Source organism: Gymnogyps californianus, chromosome 7, assembly GCF_018139145.2.
Source record: "Gymnogyps californianus isolate 813 chromosome 7, ASM1813914v2, whole genome shotgun sequence".
NCBI classification, from domain to species: Eukaryota; Metazoa; Chordata; class Aves; order Accipitriformes; family Cathartidae; genus Gymnogyps; species Gymnogyps californianus.
In genome coordinates, this window is record NC_059477.1 from 20950982 (window position 1) to 20977326 (window position 26345).

Sequence of the window (26345 nt, forward strand, 5' to 3'; positions counted from 1 at the left end):
ACTGTGTCCTGACTGGTTCTCTGAGACGCTCGCCATCTCCTCCAGCAAAACACGGAAGATGGGATTTGGCATCCCCTGTATTTCTAACGTGAAAAACCAAAGCAGAAATAAACCAGATTGCCATCCTTCGTTCTACAGGCAGCAGGAGTTAACCAAGGCCATACCCGTCACTGTTGAGATCCACAACAGCAACATCATAGCCAAAAGAAGAGGCCAGCCCTTCTCCTTCAAACATGTGCTCGAGCGAAAGTGCTCTCTGATTTTTCTCTTTTTTCAGTAGAACAACTGCTCCGCTGTGGTTGGCTCTTGGGGCACCAGACACAAAAGTCATCTCATCCTGGGAGACAATTCCTTTGCCAGAGTCCAAAGAGAAACCTTTAACAGAGAAAGAAAGAAAATATAAACAAACAAACTGACAGCTTGTCTTGTTAATAGGAAAAATAAATTCCCCTACTATATTAAAGTGGTATATTGAACAGAAGTTTTGTCTAAAACGGAGTATGATATACTGGGAATTCTCCATTTCTATTTGGACTGGTGGATGCATGCTTACAAGTCTATGCTCCTCCACACATTACATTTAAGTATTTCCCCCACAAAATGTATTATTTCATTGCTCACCCAGATCTACTTTTCATGGACACCGAATACAAGATCATTTTTAAACACACCAGCTTAGAAACGACTACCCCTTACCACTTGAATATAGCTCGAGTCTTCCACCTCTGGCAAAACGATTATAAAACTTCCTAAGTACAAGTTAGCATCATTCTACTGCAAACATGCAAAATGGACCGCACAAGCACAGCATTTTACATGAATGAGGTATACAGTATTTGAGAATCGCCTTACACAGTAATGGTGAAACTGGCAATTTTGATTTAATGCAGCCCTAAAGGACTTGTTCAAATGAGCTGAGTCTCACATATTCTTTACAAAAGTCAATACACTTTAAAAGATATGAAAAACTGAGTTAAAAGAATATACTGCGTATACCAACATGTCCAATAAAGGCCAAAGTAGAAAATGAGGCACACTGCAAGGAAGAAAGATACTAGCCAGCAGATAGAAATCTCCCTTCTGAAACACTTCACCACTACCAGGAAAATTCTCAATTACACCAATTCACAATGAGACAGTTTCAGAAAAATTCAGGGAGTCCCATCTGGGGGAGGGATGAGAGGGTTTGGAGGAATGCATGACAAATCAGTGTTTCTCTGAAGCCATGTTATTTTGCAAGCTCCTCTTCATCTGAATCCCTGTTTTGACATGCTTTTGCTTGCAGTGTATTTGAGATGAGGGGGGAGGGAGGGGAGAGGACCATGTCAAAGGTCTGGAGATTATGTCTGACCAGATGCTGCCACCTCAAGTGGTCACAAACCTAAGTAGCTATTCATCATTACATCCACCGATTTGTCCACCTGTATGCCGGGAGGCAATGTTTTGTATACAAACTGATCTGGATGAGTATCAGATACAGCTGTCAAAAATAGAAGACCTGTAAACACGAGTGAAAGATTGAAGAGAAAAAAAATAGTAGTTAAGCAAAGCAGCTATAACCATGTTTATTTACTGTCGCAACAGAGGGAACAGCAACGCCAGGGAACAGCAGGCTTGCCTGGAAGTGGTTTTGATTGTGACAAATCAAAGGCAGCACTTACATTTAGGAGATTAACGCATTTGTTATGAAACTGCAAAAAGTCAGTATTACTCTGTTCACAGCAAAAGACACCTCCACAGCACTCCTCACCGTACCAATTCTTATTTCACCAGAAGAGGTTATCAGCTTGTCTTTCTAACGTAAGCTCTTACGATTTTTTTTTCCCCCCACCCAGTAATTACTGCTGATACTTAACGTAAGTTTATGTTCTGTTTCTTCTAACAGATACGTAGCTCTAAGTTGGCTCTTTTTTCGACTTGCTTTTACTTTTTATACTAGCAATGCCCTTCCCATCTGTTCAGCTTTCCATCACTCAGGCAGAAATTCCAGCTTCAAGTTACTAAAATTGTGTTTGTTGCATATGCCAAAAGCAGTGGATCAATACACCACAGAAAGCTGCACTAGAGCAGAAAGGTACTTTACACTTGAGGCCTTTCCAAAAATGCAGCGTACCCTTTTCTCTGCACCAACGTATCTCACTGGTGTACAGTAACATCCACTGGCCTAAGGACATATTTCTGCTTTCGTGCGTGCACAAACTGCAAGAGACTCACCTGCAACACACACACACACTTAAAATATAAACACACAACATGCTGTGGTATTTTAAAGGCCTGTAAAAAGGCCACTGGAGTTTTAAAAACTTGAAGAATAAAAAAATTGCACTCACCTACTAGGAGAGAGAAACTGCAGTCTTAACAGTTATATCCAGAAACTCAAATTTTGATAAACCTTCTGATACCACATGGGAGAGACCTTGTGACTAAGGACTACAGATCCATACACTATACTTAACCATTAGAGCGATTATAATCACTCCCTGAGAATCTGTAGGTCCTCATCACAGCTCTTAAATCTCTCATTACATTAGCAGCTCTTCTAGGTACCTCAGCAGAGTATCATCGTACACTTAAAACTGGCCCATAAACGTGGAGGGAGATGTGAATTATCCAAAATGGTTAACATGTTACAGGGTCCACAAATGAAGGATCTTCTGCTCCCATTTCGTATCATCGCACCAGGCTGGGATCACAAATGTTTAAGAAGCCTAAAGAGATTTACCATATGTACTTAATCCTACCTAAGTAACTGTTAGCTGGAACAGGAACTAGATTCTTATCTTGGCGGCTCTCATCACCAACTTCGTAAGGCCCATCATCAAAGATACCCAGATCATAAAATGTCTGATTCTTTTGCTCTGCACGAACCACCCCTGAAGAAATGAAATGATAAAATAAAAGCAAATGAATGGTAAGGGAGAAAAATAACAGATAAATGGTTCCCAACTAACATTAATTACGATGAATGAGATAGTGACTGCTGTTTCAATGGGACAAACACAGAATAGTGCACTGGGTGAAAGCGGTTTCAAAAGGCAATGAATTTCTAAGTTCTACCTGTGTGCCAGAATCTCACGCTGCTCTACAGGGAGGCCATGCAATGATCTGGAAAACATGGGATACTGAGAAAATTCTCACCAAAAACATGGGACCAACTTGGTCAGGAACCACCCTCATCTCACAGTTCTTAACCTCATAAAGCCTCTCTTAAAAGGGAGGTAAGTACACAGGAACAAAAAAAAAAAAAAAAAAAAAAAAAAAAATTACTGTTCAGCTATGACAAACACCGGTGATATATTTAGAAAACATTATTTAAGGGGAAAAGAGCTATTGTTCGATAAAATGTGTGCTTCCCTTTTATCAACAGGCATATTTAACATTTTGGCAAGCACAAACGTGTTTTTCCATGATACAAGAGAGTACTCTTATGACTGATATACTGTCATAGCACTTCTCTGCAATTAAAGTAAAACAGTGTCTGAACTCAATATGCTGTTTCAGCTTGGTCGGATTTTGTTGACAGATACATGGAAGATTAAGTTTTCACTAAAGTACACCTTGTGCCAGAGCTTAACTCAAAGATTTTGCACGGTTCAGATAGCAGGCACAGGTGTACCGGGGGGGAAATGTAATGGTTCAAGGATCAGATGTTCTAAAGAGGGAAGTATTTACAGCTGTTGGTGTAATGACGTGCGACGGGAAAAAATCACGCTAAGAAAAAAAAGAGACAGAGCTGGCCATTTAGATGCTTCTCCATATAAACTATCAGAGAAGATCTATGGTTTTCTTCCCTTAAGTTTTGGAATATCTCCTAGATGATACACAGTACTTGGCTCTTAGTCAGGCAGATTATCCATGGAATTTTACATGGATATCCATGGATTTAGATATGAATACACATAGTATTGCTCTGTTCAGTTATCTTCCTGCAATCCTCCAGTATTTAATTTGGGAAGTACTACTTTCCACAGACTTCACAAAGAATAAAGTGGAGAATACCGCAGGATAAACAAAGAGCTCAGTGGAGCTATCTAACAATCCCTCAAATGCAGGAAAAAAGGTTGGTCAAATAACTTTAAAATAATTTAGTAACTTGTTCCAGTATGGAAGTCTCAAAGCAAGCACTCAATCCCACCATGAGATTAAGACTAATAAAGGAAAAATTTGCTGTACATGTGTGCAACGTTCCATTATCCATTCACAAGTACTCCCTCAAAGATATTTAAAGGAACTTCAGTAAATACTTTTGATACAGGAGCATAGCATTTTGTGAAAACAGGGTAAAATTATTAGATCCCTATTATCCCCTCCCTCCTCCTCCAAAAAAAAAAAAAAAAAAAAAAATTAAAACTTGGGATGCAACCCCTGCAAGCAATCTCAGAGGAAATGGGAAGGGTAGGCAGGAAGGAAGCCAGGTCGTACCTTTCCAATTGTAAGTGCCTGGAGCACCAAACACAATATAATGATAGTCTCTAGTAAAAGTAGCAGCAACACCTTGCTGACAGGAACCAAACTTCTCATGGCCTCTTAAACGACCATCACAAAAACTCCATACTCCATTATCCATATCATCCTTAATAGTGAGATCCTGGCTCAGCACATAGCACCTTCCAATGATATCCCGGGTTTCCTGCACTGTATTTACATACTGCCTTTTCTCATAGCGATGTGCACATGTCTGCAAGACAGAAGAAAGAGTAAGTGATGCTTTCTGTATGTTTGTATGCAAGTCATCAAAGAAGGCTGGTCTCCTTTAGCAATACTTCATGCTAGCAATGCTGTAAGTAAGTCACCTTGTAGACACATCCGTGCATCCATGTTGCAATGCAGAGAGAGTCCACTGTTCCCTATGGGCAACGTATGGGAAAAGTTGGGCATCTACAGATACAAGTCAGAGCAACCAGCTTCATTGGTCAAGGAAGGCTGCACGATTAAATCCCTCTTCTCTGTGGGATTTAGGGTTTTTAGCACTAAAGCATTCCCTGATACCTAATCTCTCTCTTTCAAGAAGTGAGGAGAAAACCACCCTGTCTCTCATAAAGAAAGAAGTGGCTGTGTTTCCCCACAGCTGTCAGAGTTCAGTGACTTACACGCTTGTGCAGGACATGAGAAGCTGGTTCAACTACCATCTACCTGAGACTATTCAGAAGTCACCCCTTCCAGAAAAGTGCCACAAAGTAGAGGCCGAAAGCTTTTCCAGTGAAGAGGAGGGGAGGGAAATTGTTCCTACTTCCTACGTTGGATGTTCCACTTACGGGATAACTCACTGGGACAGAGCAGCAGCACTGAGCACAACCTGTTCCTTAACCTTTTAGACTGTTCACCTGGGAACAGAATTCTCATCAAATATTTAACACAAAGGCTGAATAGCCACTGGGTTAAGTGGTGTAACCACCAAACCATTGTAAAAAGAGGTGGAACAATCAAACCTCTTTGCCAGCAGTGTTTTTTGCAGAACCAGATGTAGTGTGTGTGTGAAAAGCACAAGCAAGCCAGGCTTCTCAGCTGACATACCTTTTCTATGCTTCCTATCAAGGCTTAAGTATTAAGCAAACACCCAGCTGCTCCACACTTAGAGCACTGCAGTACTGCCCTGCTGCATGGTGACCTTCAGGCTGCCCACACCTCATCTAATAAGTGCATTTTCCACTTACCACTTACAAACAAAAGAGCCTTCTCAGAAAAGACAAGACAGCATTAGTTGATGATTAATTATTCAATGAGCAGGACTCTTTCCGTCTGCTCTTCCCCCCTTTGGGTTCTGAGGCAGACTGAAGCAAGTTATTACTGCCTCTATATCCTTAAATAACTCCAGATTCACACCCTGAAGTCGCCTGCCTCCAGTTTTGGAAGCAGTGACATTAACCTGCAAGAATATAATTAGATGGGGAAGCTTCACTGCACACCCATTTTATGATGTAGCTGGTATCCTGCAGCACCATGAGAGGTTTATTTAACTGAGAAAGAGCTAAAAATTTAACATTCTCTGGTAACTCCTGAAAGCTTTTTCTCTCTGTATTGTATAAAATAAAGAACGGCTAGTAGCCTTACTGCAGTGCAATGGCCACATTAATTCATCGGAGCAACTCAAAGTCCTTGATGGAAGCTGAAGTGAGGCTGATCATCTTGGAAAACAGGCTGATAATAGCCTGCTACTTTTACAACCTTATCACACTATTTTTGCCTATTTCTCTAGCCAGTGGTATTTAAAAGAAACAACGTGTATATCACAAAAAAGTAACTGTCCATCCTAGATTGTTACAAAGGTTATAAAGAAAGGATAACTCACAGAAAAACAATTTAAAGCTTTTACAATCTCAAGTGTCTTACTTTGCTAGGGAGACATTTAAGTGCTTACTTACAAGAAATCACAGAAGTAAACATAGGAAAGTTACCTTTCAGAAAGCTGCATAGAAACGCAGACCATTCAGAACATTTACCATAGACCCACAATGTTTTTGTAAGTTAGTCCTTTAGACTTACCACCACATTTCCTCCTGGCCCCTGACTTTGGACAGTTACACCCATCCATTGGTCTTCTTTACTCTCCATCTTCGGGTCAGCTGCAGAGTATCATAATACAGCTTCAAATATTAACAGTTAACTACTTTTTTCTTCTTTTTTTTTTGAAGTCCCTGTCCGGACAGGCACTTCTTACAGTACACGAGACAGTCTGCAGGTGGCAGTGTCTGTACATTTTATCACTGACAACAGCCATTTTCTTAAACACTTCTAGCGTATTACTTCATGTCACATCAATTTACAAAAGAATAAGAACATCCAAATCTACCAAGATTTAAGCATCTCATGCTATCTTAGCAATTAAGCTACAACTTATTCTATGCAAAAAAAGTTATGCATAAATCCATAGAAGCAACTGTCTGATACACTGCCTCTGGAAAGGACCACATCAAATAAGAAAGATCAGACAACTGTTTCAATCCAAAACAAAAGCACTGAAGAACTTACTCTCCTCATCAAATATGACACGTGTGCAGCGTGTATTTGGAGATGCAATGTCACAGCTGTACAACCCTCCTGTTCTGTTGGCTTGTTGGGATGGAAAGGCCTTTTCCCGAGGAGCTCCAACCAGCAATCTGCAGAGAAAGAAAAATAATTTCAAGTGAACTGTAGAGGGAATATTAGAAAAGAGGAAGGCAACAGAATCAGGGAGTGTTTTCACCACGTTGCTAGAGGTTTGACATGCAAACATTTGAAGATGGATGAAAAACATCATCACAGCACTGTTCCTTAAAAAAAAAAAGGGGGGGGTGGTGTAAAGTGGTAATAGTTCTGCAATTATTGGACCTGCAAACCAGTAAATGTATTGTTATTATTGCTATTATTGTTGCAGTGTTCACTGAGAGTAGTTGATAAAAAAAAAGTAGGTGTCTGCAGTTTTGCAAAAACCATCCTTCTATCAGGGAGTCAAGTGGGGTATTTTTTGCCTTACTAGAAATTGTTGGTAAGGGTGGGAAAAGTATTGTTACTAAAATGACCACAAACCCCCAAAACAGTGAATACAAGTGCTTTCAGGCTGTCTTCTAGTTTTACGCCAGTCCTGTGCCACTGTTCAGCTGAAGTTACGGGCACCTTAATATCTCCGACCCATGAAGCAAAGCAAGATCGCTCCTGGCCCAAGCAAGTGTTCACTGAACTATTCCAGGCTCTGTGCAAACATGCACTCCCCCTCTCCACTCCTTTGGCCAGATACTCCATTTTTAAGCTGAAAATGTTTTTCTCCAACAAATCTCTCATCAATGACAGGCCATTCCCACAAAGGACTTACTTCTCCTATAAAAAGCCTGTTCTAATGAGCCCTCCTTAGACACTGTTCTGGTAACCAGATGTGAAGGTTCTTATTTTAAAAACTGAATAAAGCAAATTTTTTTCCTGTATCAACTGTCTGCCATAAGTATTATCAGAAAATCACCAGCAGACATATTTACTTGCAAAATAAGGGTTTTCAGCCAAGAAAATTCTTACACTGTCTATGTTTCTTTGAAGTGTCACACACACACAAAGCACAGCCGCCTCTCAAGCAGCTGACTGAAACTAATAACGACCAGTATGCAATAGTTTGTGGAAGAAACAAGAAACGTCATGCTCAGCTGAAAAAACGAGGACGAGAGAACGGCGTGCGGGTAGGTGCAACACAGCAGGTACAATGGATGGATGGACGCTGAACCAGACTCCATGTGTTTCCTGACCCTGGTACAAAACATTTGAGAGACGAGATCCCTGACATTACAGTGTCAAGGAGGGCAAAGCTGGGACTACAGTTGGATCCACAAGGCTCAAAGAGGAGCTCAGACCCTCTTTAAGGCTTCAGCTATAGAGTTTTGCTCGAGACAAAAGCTTTTCTGCATGCTTTATAGCGGCAGTGGGACAAAGAACACTGCTGTCCCTCAGAATGCTTTTCTTACTAAAAACAAGACTCGCTTTTATTCATATCAAACAGTTAAGACTGGATCAGTTAAGATCAATACATAATTTTTGTTATTAAGAAAATGTTTATTCAATGTCATTAATGAGACATAAAATGAAATTGATGTATTATGAGAAAACACACTTTTTTAAAACAGAAAATTACATCTGTATTGTGAAACATCCAAGTTTTCACCACTTTTATAGAAATTAATTCTCCCACAATCCATAATTTGCCCTCATGAAGGTAACCCCCTGAAGGGTGAAACCTTCAGGTAAAATATTTGCTTTTCACTGATACACATATAAAAACAGGACACACAGTGTGGGTGGGTTTTGGTTTAAAGTGTTTCCTTCTTTTCCCCCTACATATGTCTGGCATCTTTTTCAAAGATTTTTTCAGAAACATAGCAGTCATCACAAGAGTTTGTAATCTAAACAACCATGCTTTTAGAAAGGCCATTAACAACTTCATTTTCTAATTTTGGCAACAGTGTATTTAACTGTAATCTCTTAGAGTAGTTCTTTTGCAAAGCATCTGTTTCTGAGCTATTCCTAATGCGGGAACAGATACATTTTTATCCTCAGTTCTGTTATCCCCCTGGGAAAGACAGATGAGGTTGTTTTTTTAATATTAACAACTATAAATTTAAGAAAGTAGAGGCACTGATTTCCTAACTTAAAGAAAATTTTATTTCTGCTTTTTCCATTCAAAGCTCGGGGGGTAAAAATGATGTATTGAATTTCACTTACAGAAATTTGATCAGAAACCTTTTGTTTCAACATTGTGAACACAACTAAAAGCTTCTGGAATTGAAATACTTAATTTGGTTTAATTCATCCATCTGCATACTACTGACAGAAGTGGTGCTAGATCACAAAAATTACAACCCTGTTCTTTTCTATGGTATAGCTAGACTATATCCTCTCCCTAGTCAATGATACCTTCTACAACATACCACAATGTGACCGTGATCTTGATGACAATTCAGCCAGATGGAAGACCTACTGAGGCATCAGGGAATGAACAGCGTAGCCAACAGAAGATAAAGTGGAAAGATGTGCCACCTGACATAAAATGCCCCAAACATTCAACGGCATCTCAAAGATACCTGTTGAGATCAATAGATGAAAAATGCAATTGTTCAACCTTCTTAAAAAAAAAAAAAAGCGTCAATCCAACACGATCTCAAAGGAAACAGGAGACCTTAGATTCTTCCCAGCACCCATACCCCCTGTCCAAATCTTGCATAAGTTATTTTCCCCTAATTTTGTATAAGTTATTTTCCACTGTAAACAAAGTATTCAAAGCAGTCTTATTTAAAACCCTCCAGACTTCAAAGAACTTTTGTCAGGAATCCTGTCACTAGTCTTCAAGGCTCAAACACAAAAGTCTTGAATCCTGTTAGGTACATCACTGCAAGTCCTTATTCACAACACAGTTCAACAGTAGCACACACTATGAGCAGGCACTTGCAAAGGATTAGATCAGTTCAGGTAGATACTATGGTAAATCCTAAAATGTATTTTCAAGTAGCAGCCAAAGACCCATTAAAAAGTGGCGTAACTCCTTTGTACTTCTTCACTACTTATCTGCCCCAAAGACCACAGCAGAGAAGACTAAACCTATGCTTCCAGGTTCTGCAAGACAGGTTACTAAAGATGATGAGGATTATAAGTGTTATGAGGATTATCAACATTATTAGGAATGTAAGTAAGAAAGTCAGGCGCACCTTAATCTTTGGCCGAACAGATCAAGCAAAACATAAAAATCCCTTGTCAAGCACATTGTGACTTGCGATCAACAGAGCTGCTGTTCACCTTGCCTACTGTTCAAGAGGTATGTTTGAAAAATCAGAATTCTATTATAGAAACCAAATTACTTCATTTAAAAATAAAAGCGTGCACACAACTAAGGAAGTATGACATGGACCATGCACCAGTGTGAATTTCAGCATGACTGCAGCAGTCCAAATGAATCAGCTTGTACACTGAGCTGTGCTACGTGCTCAACAGAATCCTTCCAGACTGAGGACACATTCCAGTCATTACTGTATAGCTACTTACTCAGCTGTGTTTTAATAGAAGAATTTTAATCAAGTTTGAGCTCATTATGCCAAAAATGGGTTAGATATTTCTGCAGCTATGCATGTTCCATTTTAGCTTTCTCAGTAGCAAGCAAAACCTCTTTCTGCAAAAGGAAAGATGTAAGGGGGGGGGGGGGGGGTGAGGAGGTGCTCTCCTAGCTATCGCTATCTCCTTATATTGGCAGGTGAAACACTAAGATTAAAACCAAAGAACTTCCTCTGCAAACCAAGACTGACAAAATAAGTTCTTCATTTCTCTCCACCCATGATCACAATATGATTCATTTTATTCATTGGGCCTTCTCCCTGAAGGTGTACGTGGGCTACAGTCACTACCTTCAATTCAGGTCTGAATGCCTGAAGTCAGGCTCCAGAATCCATATTTAGATACCAAAATAACACCCCAATGTCAAGACTGCAGAGTCAGAGATGAAAACCCCAGAGACTCCAACATGCAGACATTTTACTGATTTTTCTATCCCATGGCAGTTTGCCTTATTACTACACAGAGAACAGAAGCTCAGCCATACAGTATACTGAACATAAACATGTCTGAACATCAGTTCCTGTTGGAGCCTTAGCTTTTTATGATTTGAGTTATGAAGACTTAGTATCTAATGTCTACCATAGGAGCTAAAAGTCAGACAAAAAAAAAATATTACTATTCCTCATGTAAATTACAGAATTAGATGCTTTGTACTACTTGAATCCTGATTTTCCCCATTCATCTTGCTTAAATATATACTACAAACTGATTAGGTTTTCCCTGAGCCAATCAGACTGCACAGGTGTTAAATTAACTTATATTAATAGTTCATTACGTTACCTTTCTGTAGATTAAAAGAAGTGTCTATCAAGTGACAATGTTGGAAAAAAATTAGAATTCTCTCATACCCTGGCACAAAACTACAATGCTCTTTAGCTCTAGTTATACCCCATAGTTAAAACACGGGCCTTCCAATTTCAAACTAAAATTCTAATTTCAAACCAAATAAATCAGTCCTGTTGCTCTATTGGTTAGAATTAGATTAATTACTGCTTTCTCTTAATTACTTCTTAGAGATACATGATAATGACTGAAGTCCCACTGCCAATTATGAGCATCTGCTGGCTTCCAGGGACAGATTTACTCCCTTACAACCCTGGATTCATGGCCAAAATTGAGATAATCCTATAGGATTATTGCTCCAGGATTGGCATGTAATGCCAGTTTAACTAATTGACCTCACTGAGACACAATTTTGGCTCAGGTCAACGGTGCCTGCATTGCACAGATGCCGGTGACCCTGGTTGTACCTGCATGTGCAAGGTGCAGCCACAACGTGCAACAGGGATGGGCACGAGCCTCCCCCCCCGCCCCCAAGAGAGGGACCAGCGTAGCACCACATCCCTCCGCGTAACCCTAGGGCACAGCTACACCCACCCTACCTCACTGCAATCTTACCTTACACCTGAACGAAACAGCTGAGGCAAGAAAAACTCCATTTCATCAGTTACGCTGAGCACTACTGAAGCCTCAGAAAAGGCATCAAGACATCTTACTGACTTGATCTAGATCTGGACCAGACCTCTGGATAACTGTATGTAGCAAACACACTTTATAAACCCACACATTTCCAAGAAGTGAAAGGAGGTGGGAACTCACTGCCCACAGTCAGGCAGGCACCAGGCCTCTGTTTGTCAACTGCTGTTGACCAGTATTCAGCAAGAACAGTCAGGTGAACATCAAGAAGAAAGACTGTAACTTAATTTAATCAAAAGTAGCCCAAAAGAGTTATGAAAATGCAAAGCAAAATACACCAGAAATAGCTTTCCATTTTAACAGATATTACAGAATATTAAGCAGTAGGGTGCTGATTTTAAAACCCTCCCTGCTTTTGTCAGTAATTCTTGAGAAGTTTAGTAGGTGGCTGTGGCTCCTTCTCAGCTAATGAAAACAACAGTGAGAACCAGGAGTAGCTTCTGCTCACAGCTATCTGAACTCCCTCCAATATTTTTCATGAAACTACCCTGGTTGCTTCCAAAAGGAAAGTTGCAGTTAAGATGAGAAAACCATATCAAAAGAAATCCAGAAAACCTCCAAGCTCCTGGAAGTACTCCCTCACTCTGCAGTGAAATTCTTTTCCTCGCTTATAGCCTGGAACTGTCTAAGGACAACATACAATTTTCACAACATACTTCAGAGAAGAAAAATTATCAGCGATTCATTACAGTTCTATTTTGGAATAAACACTTACTCAAAAGAAATCAAGTCAAAGGAGGGAGAATATCTTCAACATTTTTTGAAAGCGAATCCTGTTCATCAAAGTAAGAGGCTTCCATTGAGTAAATTATATTTTGATTTAAACAAATACAAAAAATACCACAGTCTGCACTGAGCTCAGATACTCTGCTATCTCCCAAAGCTTTCTTCATTCCTTAAATTCCTTCCTTTTCCATGGTATCTTCTACCCTGAACAAGGCACCATGTCTTTGCCATCCTGTCTTTAAAAGTAACAGCAACACATCAATAGCACCAGCTCTGAGCTTTATCAGACTGGAGTAGAAATCGCTGAAAGTGTTTCCTGCATAACAAACCATTAGCCATTTCCACATATAGGTGGAATAAAATAGTCAGTGGTGTAAGTAATTTCCAATTTTGCAACCTTCATGGAGCACAAATGTCCAATTTAAGGTTGCTGTTCTCAGATAACAATGTTGCTGCTGGAGACTTCGCACTTCATTGTGTTTTCAAAAAGACTCTATACACACATGGGGGGCAAATTTGGAAAGTGATGAAGCTAAATGCTATGAAACTTCTTCCATCCCTGACTAGACAGACTCCTGCATCCTCTTCCTCTCACACTCCCAGTACTTGCTTGCAAAGAGTTTCACTGGATTGAACAAAATGAAGAAATTAGAGTCACTACCACTAACTCATTTTTAGATTAAATTTTACTACTAAATCACTAGTCACAGTCACTAGTTGTCTATCAAATGTTTAAAATCTCCAGGCAGAGACCCCTGATCTCAATGTGGACATCTGGAGCCCTCCATTGGAGCTGTGTTTTCAGTCCTCTGCACTGCTTTGGTCTCAACAGTTTTTAAACTTGACAAAAGGGGAGGATGGGAACATCTTAAGCCCCACAATATTTCAACGTAACTAAAGTTGGTCAATGGGAAAGACACTGTGTTTGAATACTGGTGGCACCACCTCTGCTTTGTGCCTGGATTTGGCTTCTCGCAACAGAAACAAGTCACAGGCCAGGAGCGCCATGGACTAATCAGCACAGAGAGATTGTCCCTCCATACACTTGGGCTGCTAACAGGAACTGGAGCTGAACCATAGGACTGGGCTTCTCCAAAAACCCCCTCTCCCGGCAAAATACAGCCAGTAACCCAGCAGGGAACTTGTTTGTGACACTTTTTAGAGAGATACTCATCACTGCCAGTTATTAACAGCTGTTTTAAGTGACTAATGATTCTCCTAAGCTGCTACTCCATAGTTACATTTTCCAGCTACCAGTGCAAAGCCATGGCCAAGTACACCTTTAGTCTCTGTTGCCTGGAGGCTTGGCACTTGAAGGATTGCGATTTTCATTTTATTCGTTCAGCCATTTTTAGGAAGCGGATTATGATAGAGGCTGGGAAAAGAAGCCAAAAGCAGCATAAGGACGACAGCAAGCTACTACAAAGCAAAACTGGAACTACATAGATACCTGTTGTTCTGGAAAGGCCACTTATTATTATTATTGACTTTCTGAAAGTCACATGGAAAAATAAACCCTTTCCCCTCACAGTCCAGAGCCCAGCCTGTATGGATTTGAAATAGGTTTTGCAGATCTCATTTTCATTGGTAGAAAGCATTTTTCTTACAAGAAACGGTATGGTCTGCTCCAAAGTCATGTTTCAAAATAGTTTTCCATTTCAGACACCACTCTGGCTTTAACCACGAGATACCTCACATTTTTCATATCGTCAAATAGCAAGTGAAACCAGTATAATACTTACAGTTTTAATTTCTCCCTTACAAACTATACATTCCTTCAGATTTAAAAGAAAGAACAACATCCATGCCAGGAACAGACCTGTGCATGAAGTGATACTGTAAAACATGTATTAGACAGTTTTATAATTAACCTATGATAAACTTATGGAAGAAATAATGTTAAAGGGATTTTCACTCAGATTTTCTAACATGGCAGTGCCTGTTACTGCATGAAATCCTCTTATAACAACATGGGGTTTAACTCAAGAAGTGACAAGTGCACCATTTCAAGAAACAAACCTGGGAGCCGAGGCCCTAGTGCTTCCAGCCCAGCCCCTGCCCACAGCCACCTTGCCTGCATTAGGCTCATTGAAACCGTGCACGTCCCTCCACAGTAAGCTGGGCACACCCCAGCTACTCTCCACTGCAGGCAGCGACAGTGCGCTAAGGCGTAGGTCCCAACAGCACCAGGACAAGCGAGCAAGGGCGGCTGCAATAAAGCAGGGGTGACCCAGCAGTCCCCAGATACCTGCAAGCACAAGAAGAGTGAATTGTCCGTCCCTGCCGCCCCCACACCGCAATCTCGCTCTCATGCCAACACACCTCCACACACCAGGGCCTTGGCCCATCACCTCGCCCAGCGCTGCCCCAACTCCTGTGGCAAAACAGGCTGCAAAGAAGCAGCTGCTGACACTACTAAATAAAGCAGTGAGTTAGTCCTGTGATCAGTGTTTTGTGGACATGCTCAGTCTACAGGCTCAAGTAAGCAAGTGCATAACAGAAATCAGGAATTACTGTCTCCTGCACCAGGGCTGCTGGCCATGCATGCCATAGAAAACCTCTGAATTCAAATTCAAACTTCACCACATTTGCAGGGCTTGTCTTTGTATCCCCCTACTACACATGCCATCTCCATTTGAAGTTCATGAAAAATGAAAGGAGTATCACATCACCTCCTAGGTACATGTTTTAGAAAACAAACGTGGAAGTAATCAAAATATGGAAACAGTTGCTCAGATTTCCCCCCCTCAAAAGCAATCTGAAAGCGCAGTGCTCCCAGTCAGTATCTGAAGGCACTACTTGTTAGAGAGGTAACAACCATAACAGACATATACTGTTCACCAACATGCCAAAAGCCATTTTTAAAAAAACTGCAGGAGTTTTACTACAGCGCAAAACAAATATTTGGGTTGAAATGTCATTCCTCTATTTCCTTCACTGAATGAAGTACATCAGTTTCATTTATGACCATAATTAAACCATTAAAAGGCATGAAAGAAGTACAGTAAGAGGGATGGACATTTCACAGTAGAATCAATGGGCAATATAACATGCTACAGCAACTAACCCCACAGCCCTGCAGTATTTGAAGAGCGACTGCTCCTCAAGCTAACCCAAGCCGTAGTTCCTTCACCTCTACATCTATGAGACTCCTCCTGCTCCTTCTTTTCCAGACTTACCACCTTCTCCCTCTGAATTGTAGGGGGGGAAACAAGACAGGTAGAAACCTCCTGCACTATATACCATTTCTGTGGTTGTGTAATATATGACTTTGGCAGATTCACTGTCTGAACAAAAGAAGTTCATCACGTTCAGCTAAAACGTAACAACCAGAGCCCCAGTGGGAAGCTCACCCACACCAGACCAACACTGGCACTCTGAGCTAAGCTGCGCCCTCCCAGCTGCCAACATAAGCCCATGGCACCACAGAGAGGTACCCTGCGGGAGCGGGCTAAAGAACTTTGCATGTGTAGAAAAGGCATGTACCTTCCTGGTATGTAATCCCTAATAAATGTTTCAGAGAACAAGTACACAAACAGCCAGCAAACACACACTTCAACAGCTGAAAGTCACTTGCACACTACAGCACAGTTCAAATTATTCTTTCCATCTTAAAACCACCGTAGCCCTGGGCTAAACGCCTCTAACAGGATCCACAGTTTGAGTAAGGCTTTTCTTCAAGCCATGAACTTAACAACAAAAGCAGATGTGTCACTGGGTACATGTACTGACACATAGTCCCCCCACTCCTTCAAATTAACTGAAAACACAGGCATTCAAATCACTTGGAAGAACATCACTCCAATAAGGTATTTTCATAGGAGAACCAAGTCGTACAAATGCCCATGCAGCTGGGACACTTGAGCCTTTTTTTATGTTCCATGCAGATACTGAAACACTGATCAAATAGATCAACAGAAATAAATCATATATTCACAAGAAACTTCTCCATATACACATCTGTGGAAGAAGAAGCAATTATATTTTACTATCAGTAGGAATGTACAAACTCTGAGAATTTCAATCAGCTTGCACAACCTAAGAACAAGATTTTTCTGTTTGCAAAATAACTTGTATTTGAGACTATGCCAAGAAACCCACTGCATTCTCTTCCGCTATATAGTGCTCCCCCTCCACATGCACACATGCTTGATTTTTACATGCCTCCCCTCACACATACTTTTTTTCCATCTTTCATCACTCCCCACATTCTCACTTGAGCAAAACCTGGAATTAATTATTTGTTTTCAAGTATTTTTAACACTCTATGCTCCTGTAGGCTTAGGAGCCTTAAACTTGTGCAAACAGTACTGCAGCTATTACTAGGACTGGATCTGGTAACAACAAAAGTATTCTTCCACTATATGCAGGAATATAGCTTGGCTGGGGAGAAGAAATCTACCTCTTCAGCAATATTCTGGGGCCACACTACATAATTATCAAACATTTCTGTAGCAGAAAAATAAGTTGAGTGGATGAAAAGTTTACAGGGACTTGCATAATTACGCCATATTTGTAGTAGCAGCTACAGGAGTTGGCTATACAAGAAAAAAAATATACCAGATTTATTTTAGCATCTTTGGCCAAGAAAATAATGTGATTTTCACTTAAGGTTTGTTTCACACTAAACAAACATGGATAATTAAATATGAGCCATGATCTCTTTTCACACACTCTGCTAGACATCACTAAGGTCTAAGAGTCAGCAGATTTAACCACTATGCAGCTTCAGCAGCACCAATGTCAAAGTGCAAGGCTAACCATCTTTGTAATTCCCTTACAAGAGTAATGTGAAAAGAGCTATGAGAAAAGGACGACAGAGAAAATTCAACTACACACGACAATAATGTGCTTGCTATCAGCAACAGCTACTTGCCACTTTTGAGCACTGCCAGGATAAACATGGATTTCCCTCAGACCTTTGACCCGCACATGTGCTGCTGAGCAAACAACCTCGGGCATTACAGAGGTGAGTCGTTCCCAGCATATCTGCAATCCTGTTTTGCTTTGTTTTTTAAAGATATATTTTATAGACCTGCTTTTGAGGAGGGTAACAATGCCAGCTGAAACAGGCAGAAGCTAAGCACATTTAGCTCCATTTGAAAAATTGGCTGTCATCTTCACTAAAAAGGAAACAACGCTCAGTCTCTGTAATAAAGTCTGCCATTCCTATGGACACTATCTATCAGCAAACTCAACAACAATGCTGATCATTCCTATTTGCTGTTCCTTGTTTCTTAACAGGATCTCCAGACTCCTTGGAATTAGAAAACAAATGCAAAGAATACAGCTGAGAAGTAACCTAGAAGCTTGCTAGCCGACAGTGAAATCCAGTGCAGGATCCATATGTGTTACCTTGGAGGGACTCGAATACATTTTTGTGCTGGAGACAGCATCTAGACAGGGAGCATCCCATGAACCCCTCTTGCTTTTGTTCTTGATCCTGCAGACCTTCTCCCCTCCAAATACAGTCAAAACATCCTCACACAAATTAGTACAACTGCTTAAAGGAAATCAGTATTAGGAAATGACATATTTTTAGATGCAGTTCTGTAAGAGGAAACAAGAAAAACAGCCAACGCTCCAACAGAGCCAAAAACGGTCAGTCCATACTAGCGAATGCTCCGAAAATCACAAGACAAAAACCAATCCGTTTTGCCTTTTACTATCATTTTGATACAAAAATCTAATCTCAGGTACTTCACAGCAGAGTACATATGGCCTGCTCTTTAAACTAAACCAACATAACTGCAATTCTCTTTTCCAAACCAATAGTTACGGAATTCTCAAAATAGTCTTGGAAAATGTGATACTTACAACACATTAAACCCAAGGGAAGTGTGTTTTACCAAGAATACAATACATTTTATGCTAAAGTTGCAACAGGAGCTTTACTAACCTATGGTTCAGTTCATTTATTTTTAATATACTGAATAATTCCCTTAATGGAGGTGAGACTTTTTTTCCCACATTCACGTTTGCTTTTCTAGGCGATATTCTTCTGCCACTACTTTCAAAGCAGCAACTTGCTTATATGTATCTCAATCAACTATATCCAATGCTAATAAATAAATTATTCAATGTTTTCCAGACCATTCTATAGACTTCTTTCTTCAAATATTCCTGTGCCTCTTACTGTACCTACCCTTGCTAAATACCACTATGAGGTATTAATTTTCCAGCTAATGTTTCACAGTACAGACCACCATCTGCTCATTCAATAATACGGATTTTTGCTTACTTGTTTTTAAATAGCCATTTGCCCGATAGCCTAATCTCGGTCTTGTGCTTTCTGCAGAATATGTCCCCAAAATGTGGCATTTTTACAGTTACGGCTGGAATGATTCATCCAGCCCCAGGCTGGCTCTGAAACATTTAAACAGCAGCTTATTTTAAACAGCAGTTCTGAAATTAATGCGGTATCTCCTATGAAAACCTACCAGATTGCATTCCTTACAAAACTGACAGTTGCTCTGGCACACACGGAAAGGGTTTTAGGTAGATTTTAACAGAGGAGAAAAGAATGGCCCATGCTGACTGGTGAACAATTTACTGCTCTAACATGCCAGGCAACCCAATATACTAATTTGGGAAATGTTCTGTTTTATTTTGTGGAGAATCCAGACAGCAACAAATTAGATCAGTAAACCATTCTTCTCTGCTTGTTATCCTTTAAGAAAAAACATTTATGAGAAGCCAACCTACCTGTCCTGCTTCTGCATAAGTTTTTCTTTGTTATTTACAAATTAACATTAGCAGCATTAGTAACATATACTACGTAGAAAATTGCACTCATCTTAGCAAGCACTGTAACAGTGATTTTGTGCTCCTCTTCATTCCTATTTTACAGTTAAAGAAGTAATATCACTATAAATTACGTTGAGATTTTTGGATGAAAGAGCCTACACAACTGCAGAATATTTATTAAAGGGCAGTCAATAGTAAAGAGACTTCTCAGAAACTTAAATAAAAATTGTTTAATTAAATAAAAACATTTAATTTGACAGTCATACTACAAAGATTTACATTTGTCTTGTACAGTTACAGATCAGATCCATCAAATAGTCCAGGTGCAGACTGATGGGGTTAGCCAGTACTTCTGAAACAGATACAACACAGACTATTTATTACTTCCTGCCATGGTACAAGACATTTTTCTACTAGATCGTTAACAAAAAAAGGGATTAATTAGGACTCTCTACACAGGTGAATGGTATTTTTAACAGTAGACAATGCAGTACATGAAAATCCACATCTGGATGAAGACAGATCCATACTTGGTGGTAGGGTTGCCTTATGGTTTATTCTTTAAGTATATGCCAGCTTGAAGAGTCTTATTCACCATCAAGGTAGGCAGCACAGGAGTGAAATCAATACAGAAATTGTACCATATCTTCCGGTAACAATTCTGACACAGCTGCACCTCTGCGCTCAATACTACCAGTACATCTCATCTCTCTGTGCACACTTGTGTGAAAGCTCTTTGCTGCTCTCAAGACCTCAGAAAACTTGGAAAATGAAAACAGAAACCAAAGGAAAACTATGTCCTCAAATAAAAATGCTAAATTTCAAGATTCTAGCTCATAGATAATGTAACGATACAGTGCTCCTTTTAATGTCCCTGTTGCAGAAGGACTCCTGGCATGTCTGTTCCAAATCCAAACACAAAAAGCAGGCCTTGTGTTGTGCATGCTACATACTTCAGATACTTGAATGGTTCACTCTACACCCCTGCATCTTGATCAATATTCTTTCTGTCTCCCTTGCTTTCTACCCTTCTGTAGCTGATAGGGTCACACTTTAAGTCTAAAGAGCACCATAAATTTTCTTGTGCCAGTCAGTCCGTAAGATCAGGACAGCAATGGCTTCAAGCAGCTGTCTGCCAGCTGAAGTTTTCAGGATGCCAGCGCCGCAGAGAGCCTTGATTCTTCGCTCAGCTCCAGCCCGCACAGCTAAGAACCGGGGCAGAGCATGCACGCAGCACGCATGCCCCAGTCAGCACCCCAGCACCTCACCTCTCACTGCATGAAGGGAACTGCAGAAAAAATGCTTCTCCAACTCACTCCCACCTCAGGTTTTAGATGGTAAGTGTTTATGCTCTTCAAACACATTTTAGCCCATCCAACTTACAACTACAGTTCTCAAACCGAATTATACATCAGACTAAGAGGGTATGGGATGACTTCTCCCCCGCAATATTTAGAGCAAACGTTGTTAAGGACTACCACTCCTTTTCACAACAGAATACCTCACGGACAGTTTCACTGAAGGCTTTATGTCAGACATGCACACAGACACGTCTACTTTGCCCATCTGTGTGTGTCTACATCAGCTTAGTCTGAAAAGCAAGAGAATAGTTGCTGGTCTTTCCACCTGTGAGCCCTCCCCCCAACACTTTTCTGCCCAGCCTTCGGGCATCATTAAGCAGAGCTGTCAGGACCCACAGCCCCTGCTCAAGAACACAACAACTTGTCAAGAAGGATGCTTTTCCTTTGTCCTTAACTCATATTTTGTGCAGTTCATTAGTTTTCATTTACTTCAGTAAAGAGAAAAGCCTTTCCCCTCCTTCCTGAGATCAAGGTCTGTCCTTGCCTGCATTGTGCCATTTTGTTCCAGTTACACTATTTTAACCTTGCTAGTTTTAGAGGATGGAAGATTAAGTTTTTGATCTGTTTCTGAGATGTGTCTAATACTTTGGACGCAATAGAGCTCACTGGGCTAGCATATGCTGTGTTCATGAGGGTTGATTTATATCCTAATATTATTTAGTAAGAACCACCTGGTATAAATTCCATCCTTTTAGAAAGGGATGAGTACAACAGACTTGGACCAGAGGAACTTAAAGCAATTTTGGTTAATTGAGCCATCACTTATATTTTAAGGCTCTTGGAATGGCTTGGCAGGTCCCTGTTTTACACAGAGTAACAGCTTACAGAACACCCTTCTGTTTCCAAACACACAGCCTGAAGAGAAAGGAATTTGTGCCTCCACAAATTTCCATTCACATCTATTGAGACATTTAAAAATAAGAAAGCATAAGCCAAAATGCTTCTAAACCTGTCATCACCTCTACCCTGTAAATGTTATGCTCTAGCAACCCCACCAAAGACACGGTACCTCTTGCATTAAAAACTGATTCATCGATCAGGCTCAGCATAGGTAAAAAGAAAAAGCTATGAAACCAAGGAGTTTTATGAGGTACAAGCATCTTCCAGTAAGAGCATAACAATTTTATGAGCTGTAATCGAAGCTGATAGCCTAGGCTGCTTCTCAAATCTGGAGTCTGCACATAAGGCCATTTATCATCACTGCTGACAAAACGCATATGCTACAGTCCTTACTCATGGAAGGTTCCCACTAGCACAGCAATGAATTTTGTTAATTCTTAGTAACACCAGCGTAAGAAAAATAACACATCTACCACAGGGTTACTTAAGATTCTTATACACTTACAGGTGACCATAGAAAAAAAAGTTATCTGAAAAGTATATGACCTCTTGAAAAACAAGTTTCTCAAGGGGGTGAAGGACTGGGATAAGAGGTTTGCCACTTACCATGTGGGAAGGCTAGCTTTACACTATGAACGTCTGTCACACCAGTTAACACTGCAGTGAAGTTGAACATGTGAACTCACACAGCTAATGGCAAAGGACTGTACCGTAGCATATCTTTCCTGACACAGCCTTTTTAGAGCCACCTGGACTAAACTGCCCTGGTAGAAGCACATTTTTGCTCTATGACCTGTGACTTCACTAGTGCCTTGCAGGGTGTCCTCTTTTTCTACATTGACGGAAGTGGTTACACTAGCGCAATTTCCTAGTGTGTATCGGCTCAATGCTCCATTTCTTCCTTCTTGCCTTAAGAGTTCTGCAGGATTAAGTGCACAATTCTCTCCTGTTCCTTTGAGGAAAGCAACCAAAAAAAAACCCCAAAAATAAAGATGTTGACCTCTTCTTTTCCACCTGCAAGAATGGGAGTCAGATAGTGACAATTATACGATAGAGTTTCTAATCTTTTGTATACTTGACTTGTAAACCTGTCAGCTGTGTCTCTGCCACAGATAACCCACAGCATAACTCAAACTTAGCACTGGGAAAAAGCTTGCCTTCTGCAGTTTGACTCCACCTACAGCAATTCCACATTCTTCGCCATTATGCAATGTAGATTTATCTTCTCACTTCTTTCACCCATGATATTAGTATGATGGATCTTCTTTTTAAAAATCTTTCCCTTACCACTACAGGGAAGCTCTTAAACTACTCCTCCCTCCTCCTTCCCAACTGCATTTGATCCTGACCTTTGTCACAGGACGTCTACCTCGAACATAAACAAACTCCTCTACTATCACAAATTAAGAAAGTAATCAAGCATGCTAAGCAGGTTATCCAAGAATAGCTTGTATAGACAAAAACAGACAGACACTCAAGAAAAAAAAAATACTAAGTGCAATGAGACAGTAAGGACACAGTCTTTAAAAAAAAAAATTTTTTTTAAAAGGGGGGGAAATTAATAATAAATCCTTTTTTTTAATTGACAGAAGCACTAAAGACCAGCATTATTAAAGCATTTAAAGCCTGAAGATGTAAATACGCACACTTATTAATTCAGTCCACCTGAAGTCTGAATTACACTACATCACCTCTGCAAGCAGAAATTGTCATTTTCCACTGCAGACCAGCATAATCCAGCTCGTTTGTTGCTGGAGCAAAGTGTCTATGAGCACAAGCCCTCAGTCAACACAGAAGTACTGGCTAAATGCCACTGAGGATGCACTGCAGCAGCACAGCAATGTCAGCAGCCCTGCTGACCTAAGGCAACTTTGTTATGTATTGATAGAACAGCTCACAGTAGAGATATGCAGTATCAGCAAAACTTGTCACAAGTAAAAATTTCAGTAAGATACTGCAATTTTTAGGACTTTATGGCTGCTAATGGTCAGTGCAGTCTTGACATAAAGTGCCTATCCACAGCTTTCAACCACACAGCTTTTCAGCTAATGAGAAGATCTTGAATGTTGATTACTACAATCTCATCTTTTTTTGCCTTAAACAATAAGAAGCCTACCTGAATTCAGCTTCATACTTCTACTGAAAATAGTATCAGAACGACTGGCAAGTAAAGTTATACACAAATTTAGGTATTCTTGGGCCCTGTGTTCTAATTCAAGATATTCGCTTAAATCATTGTGAACTACAACCAAAAAGGACTGGAATGGACCTGCTGGACATCTTACATGGAGTGTGTATACATACATATCATTTTTATATATATTCTACATATAAAAAAAATTACACATACGTGACTACACTCACTATAGTGAGTAGCTAGTAATAATATATTTATTATAATAGTAACATATTTATAATATATAGTAGCTTATATATATAGCAAGTGTAGTCCCCATTTACAGATGCTAGATACACTCACATTCTCCATCACAGGACTACTTAAACTTTAACCACATTACTCCTATAGCTACACTGTCCCTGAGTCTCAGGCCTCTCCAAGTTACAAACCTTCTTCCAGCTTGCAGACAAAACACGCTGCTGTTGTGCCACCACCCCCTCGCAGAACCAGAACTCCCTTATTTTTGTCATATTGACAGATTAAAAACAAAACAATCTTACACAGGGCAACACGCCCAGCTCTCTTAGACCTCGATTAGCCTTTTCTGCTACCCGACTCACTGTGCTTGACAATGAACCAGAACTGTACACAGAAATCCAGGCAGGCTGCCCTTCGTATCTCCAACGTTCACACTCCCCTGATGCACATTAAGATTGCGTTCGGCTGTCTTTCACACCCACATGCCATTAGCAGTCCACTTTCAGTCACTGTGAATTAATAAAGCTTTTCTCCTCTCCCACTGACAAACTTTCCAACTTTTCTGACCTGAAGATATTCACAAAGAAAAACGAAATCCTGTTACTAGTCCATAGCCTTATACTTAGTACAATTTACAACTAAAGTCAAAGCAATTGAACAGTTATCTACCCATACTGCTGGGAGTAGCAAACATGGCATTAGTAGCTGACAATAATAAATGAAAAGATTGCCATTCAAAGCTAATATGTAATCCACAATATCCTGTGACTAAGAAAAAAGGTGATCAAAAGCAAACACCATGTTTAATCAAAGGCTATTTCAGCTGTACCTTTATTTGTCACACTTCCTAGACATTCTCCACCCTCATCTTTACAGAGGATTTTCATAATGCTTAACGCCGAATTATCCGGTGTGAAGAAGAGGGAACCATTTCACTTAAGAACCACTTAAGTGAAACAAGAGAAAAATTACACATCATTTAGTTTGTTTTACCAAGCCTTGCTCCAAGCCACAGACTAAAACAGCCCTTGAATAGAATTCATGTATTTCACCTTCTTTCATTTGCTTGTTTTTCCAAGGATTGACTGATCTTGCCCATGTCTGTTACAACCCGCTTCTAATTTTGTAAAATTGGAGGGGCAAGGGGGTGCTCGGGTTGGCAGGTTTTTTTGGAATGGGGGTCCCTGCCAGACAAGAACGCAAGTGTCATTTATAATTAAGTTTCAATGATGAAATGGGGTTTGTACATTTTTGGCAACTACTTAGCAGTGTTCACACTCAGACTGTAACTGAGCTTTGAAGTTAGCATCCATTCAAGAAGAAGGGGTAAAATAAATACTTCTATCTGACTAAGAGATAGCTGCCCATAAAACCACTTTTGCAGTAGAGATAAGACACAGATCAAAATGCAGTCGGGAATGCAGAGGTATTGCACCCTTGAGAACAAACTACTAAAATTCCTCCTGTTACAGATAATGGGCAGCATACAGGCATTAGACATACTTGTTTCTCAGTAGGAGACCTCAGCATGACCTCCATTCCCGTAACTTTCCACCTTCACTAAGAATCTGGACAGCAGACACTGTTTGTTCCACCTATGAAGAGCCAAGCTATTTAGAAACTGCCCATGGTTTCCGTGGAATAGGCTACACAAATCGTTCACTATTAGTTCAACGTCGCTCATTTTTATCTGAAATAAATATGCAGCCTAACATAGGAAGCTTCAAGTTTCCCCACCAAAACTTCCATCTGTTTCATGAGACAGATCTTACACAAAGTGAGCTAAACACACCTCTGTCCCTATGAAAGATATTTATAATTCAGCATGTTTAATGTCTTGTTCTCTTACAGCCACACACTACTACTCTTACAGACGGAAAAATGATGCTCAAAGTGACTATAACATGCCTGTGTGACGTAAAAGGTTTCGTTCCAAGAGTACTACCCAGCAGCTACCCAGGGTAGCACTCAAATTCTTTATGCTAAAACTCATGAATAGATTTTTAAAATGGCCAAGACGTCTCATACTCAGAAGTGCACATCATCATAAAATGCACTTTCTCTCGCCTGGTTTTGTTTCTATTGGAGACCCTTGCTTCTCATGAAAGCCTGGATTCAGAAAGCCATGTCAAGGCAGATAGCATCTGGCTCTGCTCTCTCCCCAGACTTGGACTGCCTGAGGAAGCACTTACTATACATACAATACAGAACTTTCATGCTAATAATCTCTGAAGCATTTCAGCCAAATATTACAGACT

General features: G+C 40.2%; 1 protein-coding gene across 9 annotated transcripts in view; it reads right to left on the reverse strand.

The window, feature by feature from the left end:
* Positions 1-26345, reverse strand: part of ITGA6 (integrin subunit alpha 6) — a 116428-nt gene that overhangs the window by 18302 nt on the left and 71781 nt on the right. For 8 of the 9 annotated variants that reach the window (XM_050900214.1, XM_050900218.1, XM_050900212.1 and 5 more), the window contains 5 exons: positions 6970-7097; positions 6484-6563; positions 4423-4678; positions 2742-2873; positions 165-375 (listed from right to left, as the gene is read on the reverse strand). In XM_050900214.1, the coding sequence (XP_050756171.1) occupies positions 165-375; positions 2742-2873; positions 4423-4678; positions 6484-6563; positions 6970-7097 (807 nt within the window). Of the gene's footprint in view, positions 1-164; positions 376-1381; positions 1499-2741; positions 2874-4422; positions 4679-6483; positions 6564-6969; positions 7098-26345 lie in introns of all 9 variants that reach the window. The other variant, XM_050900215.1, reaches the window with a different exon arrangement.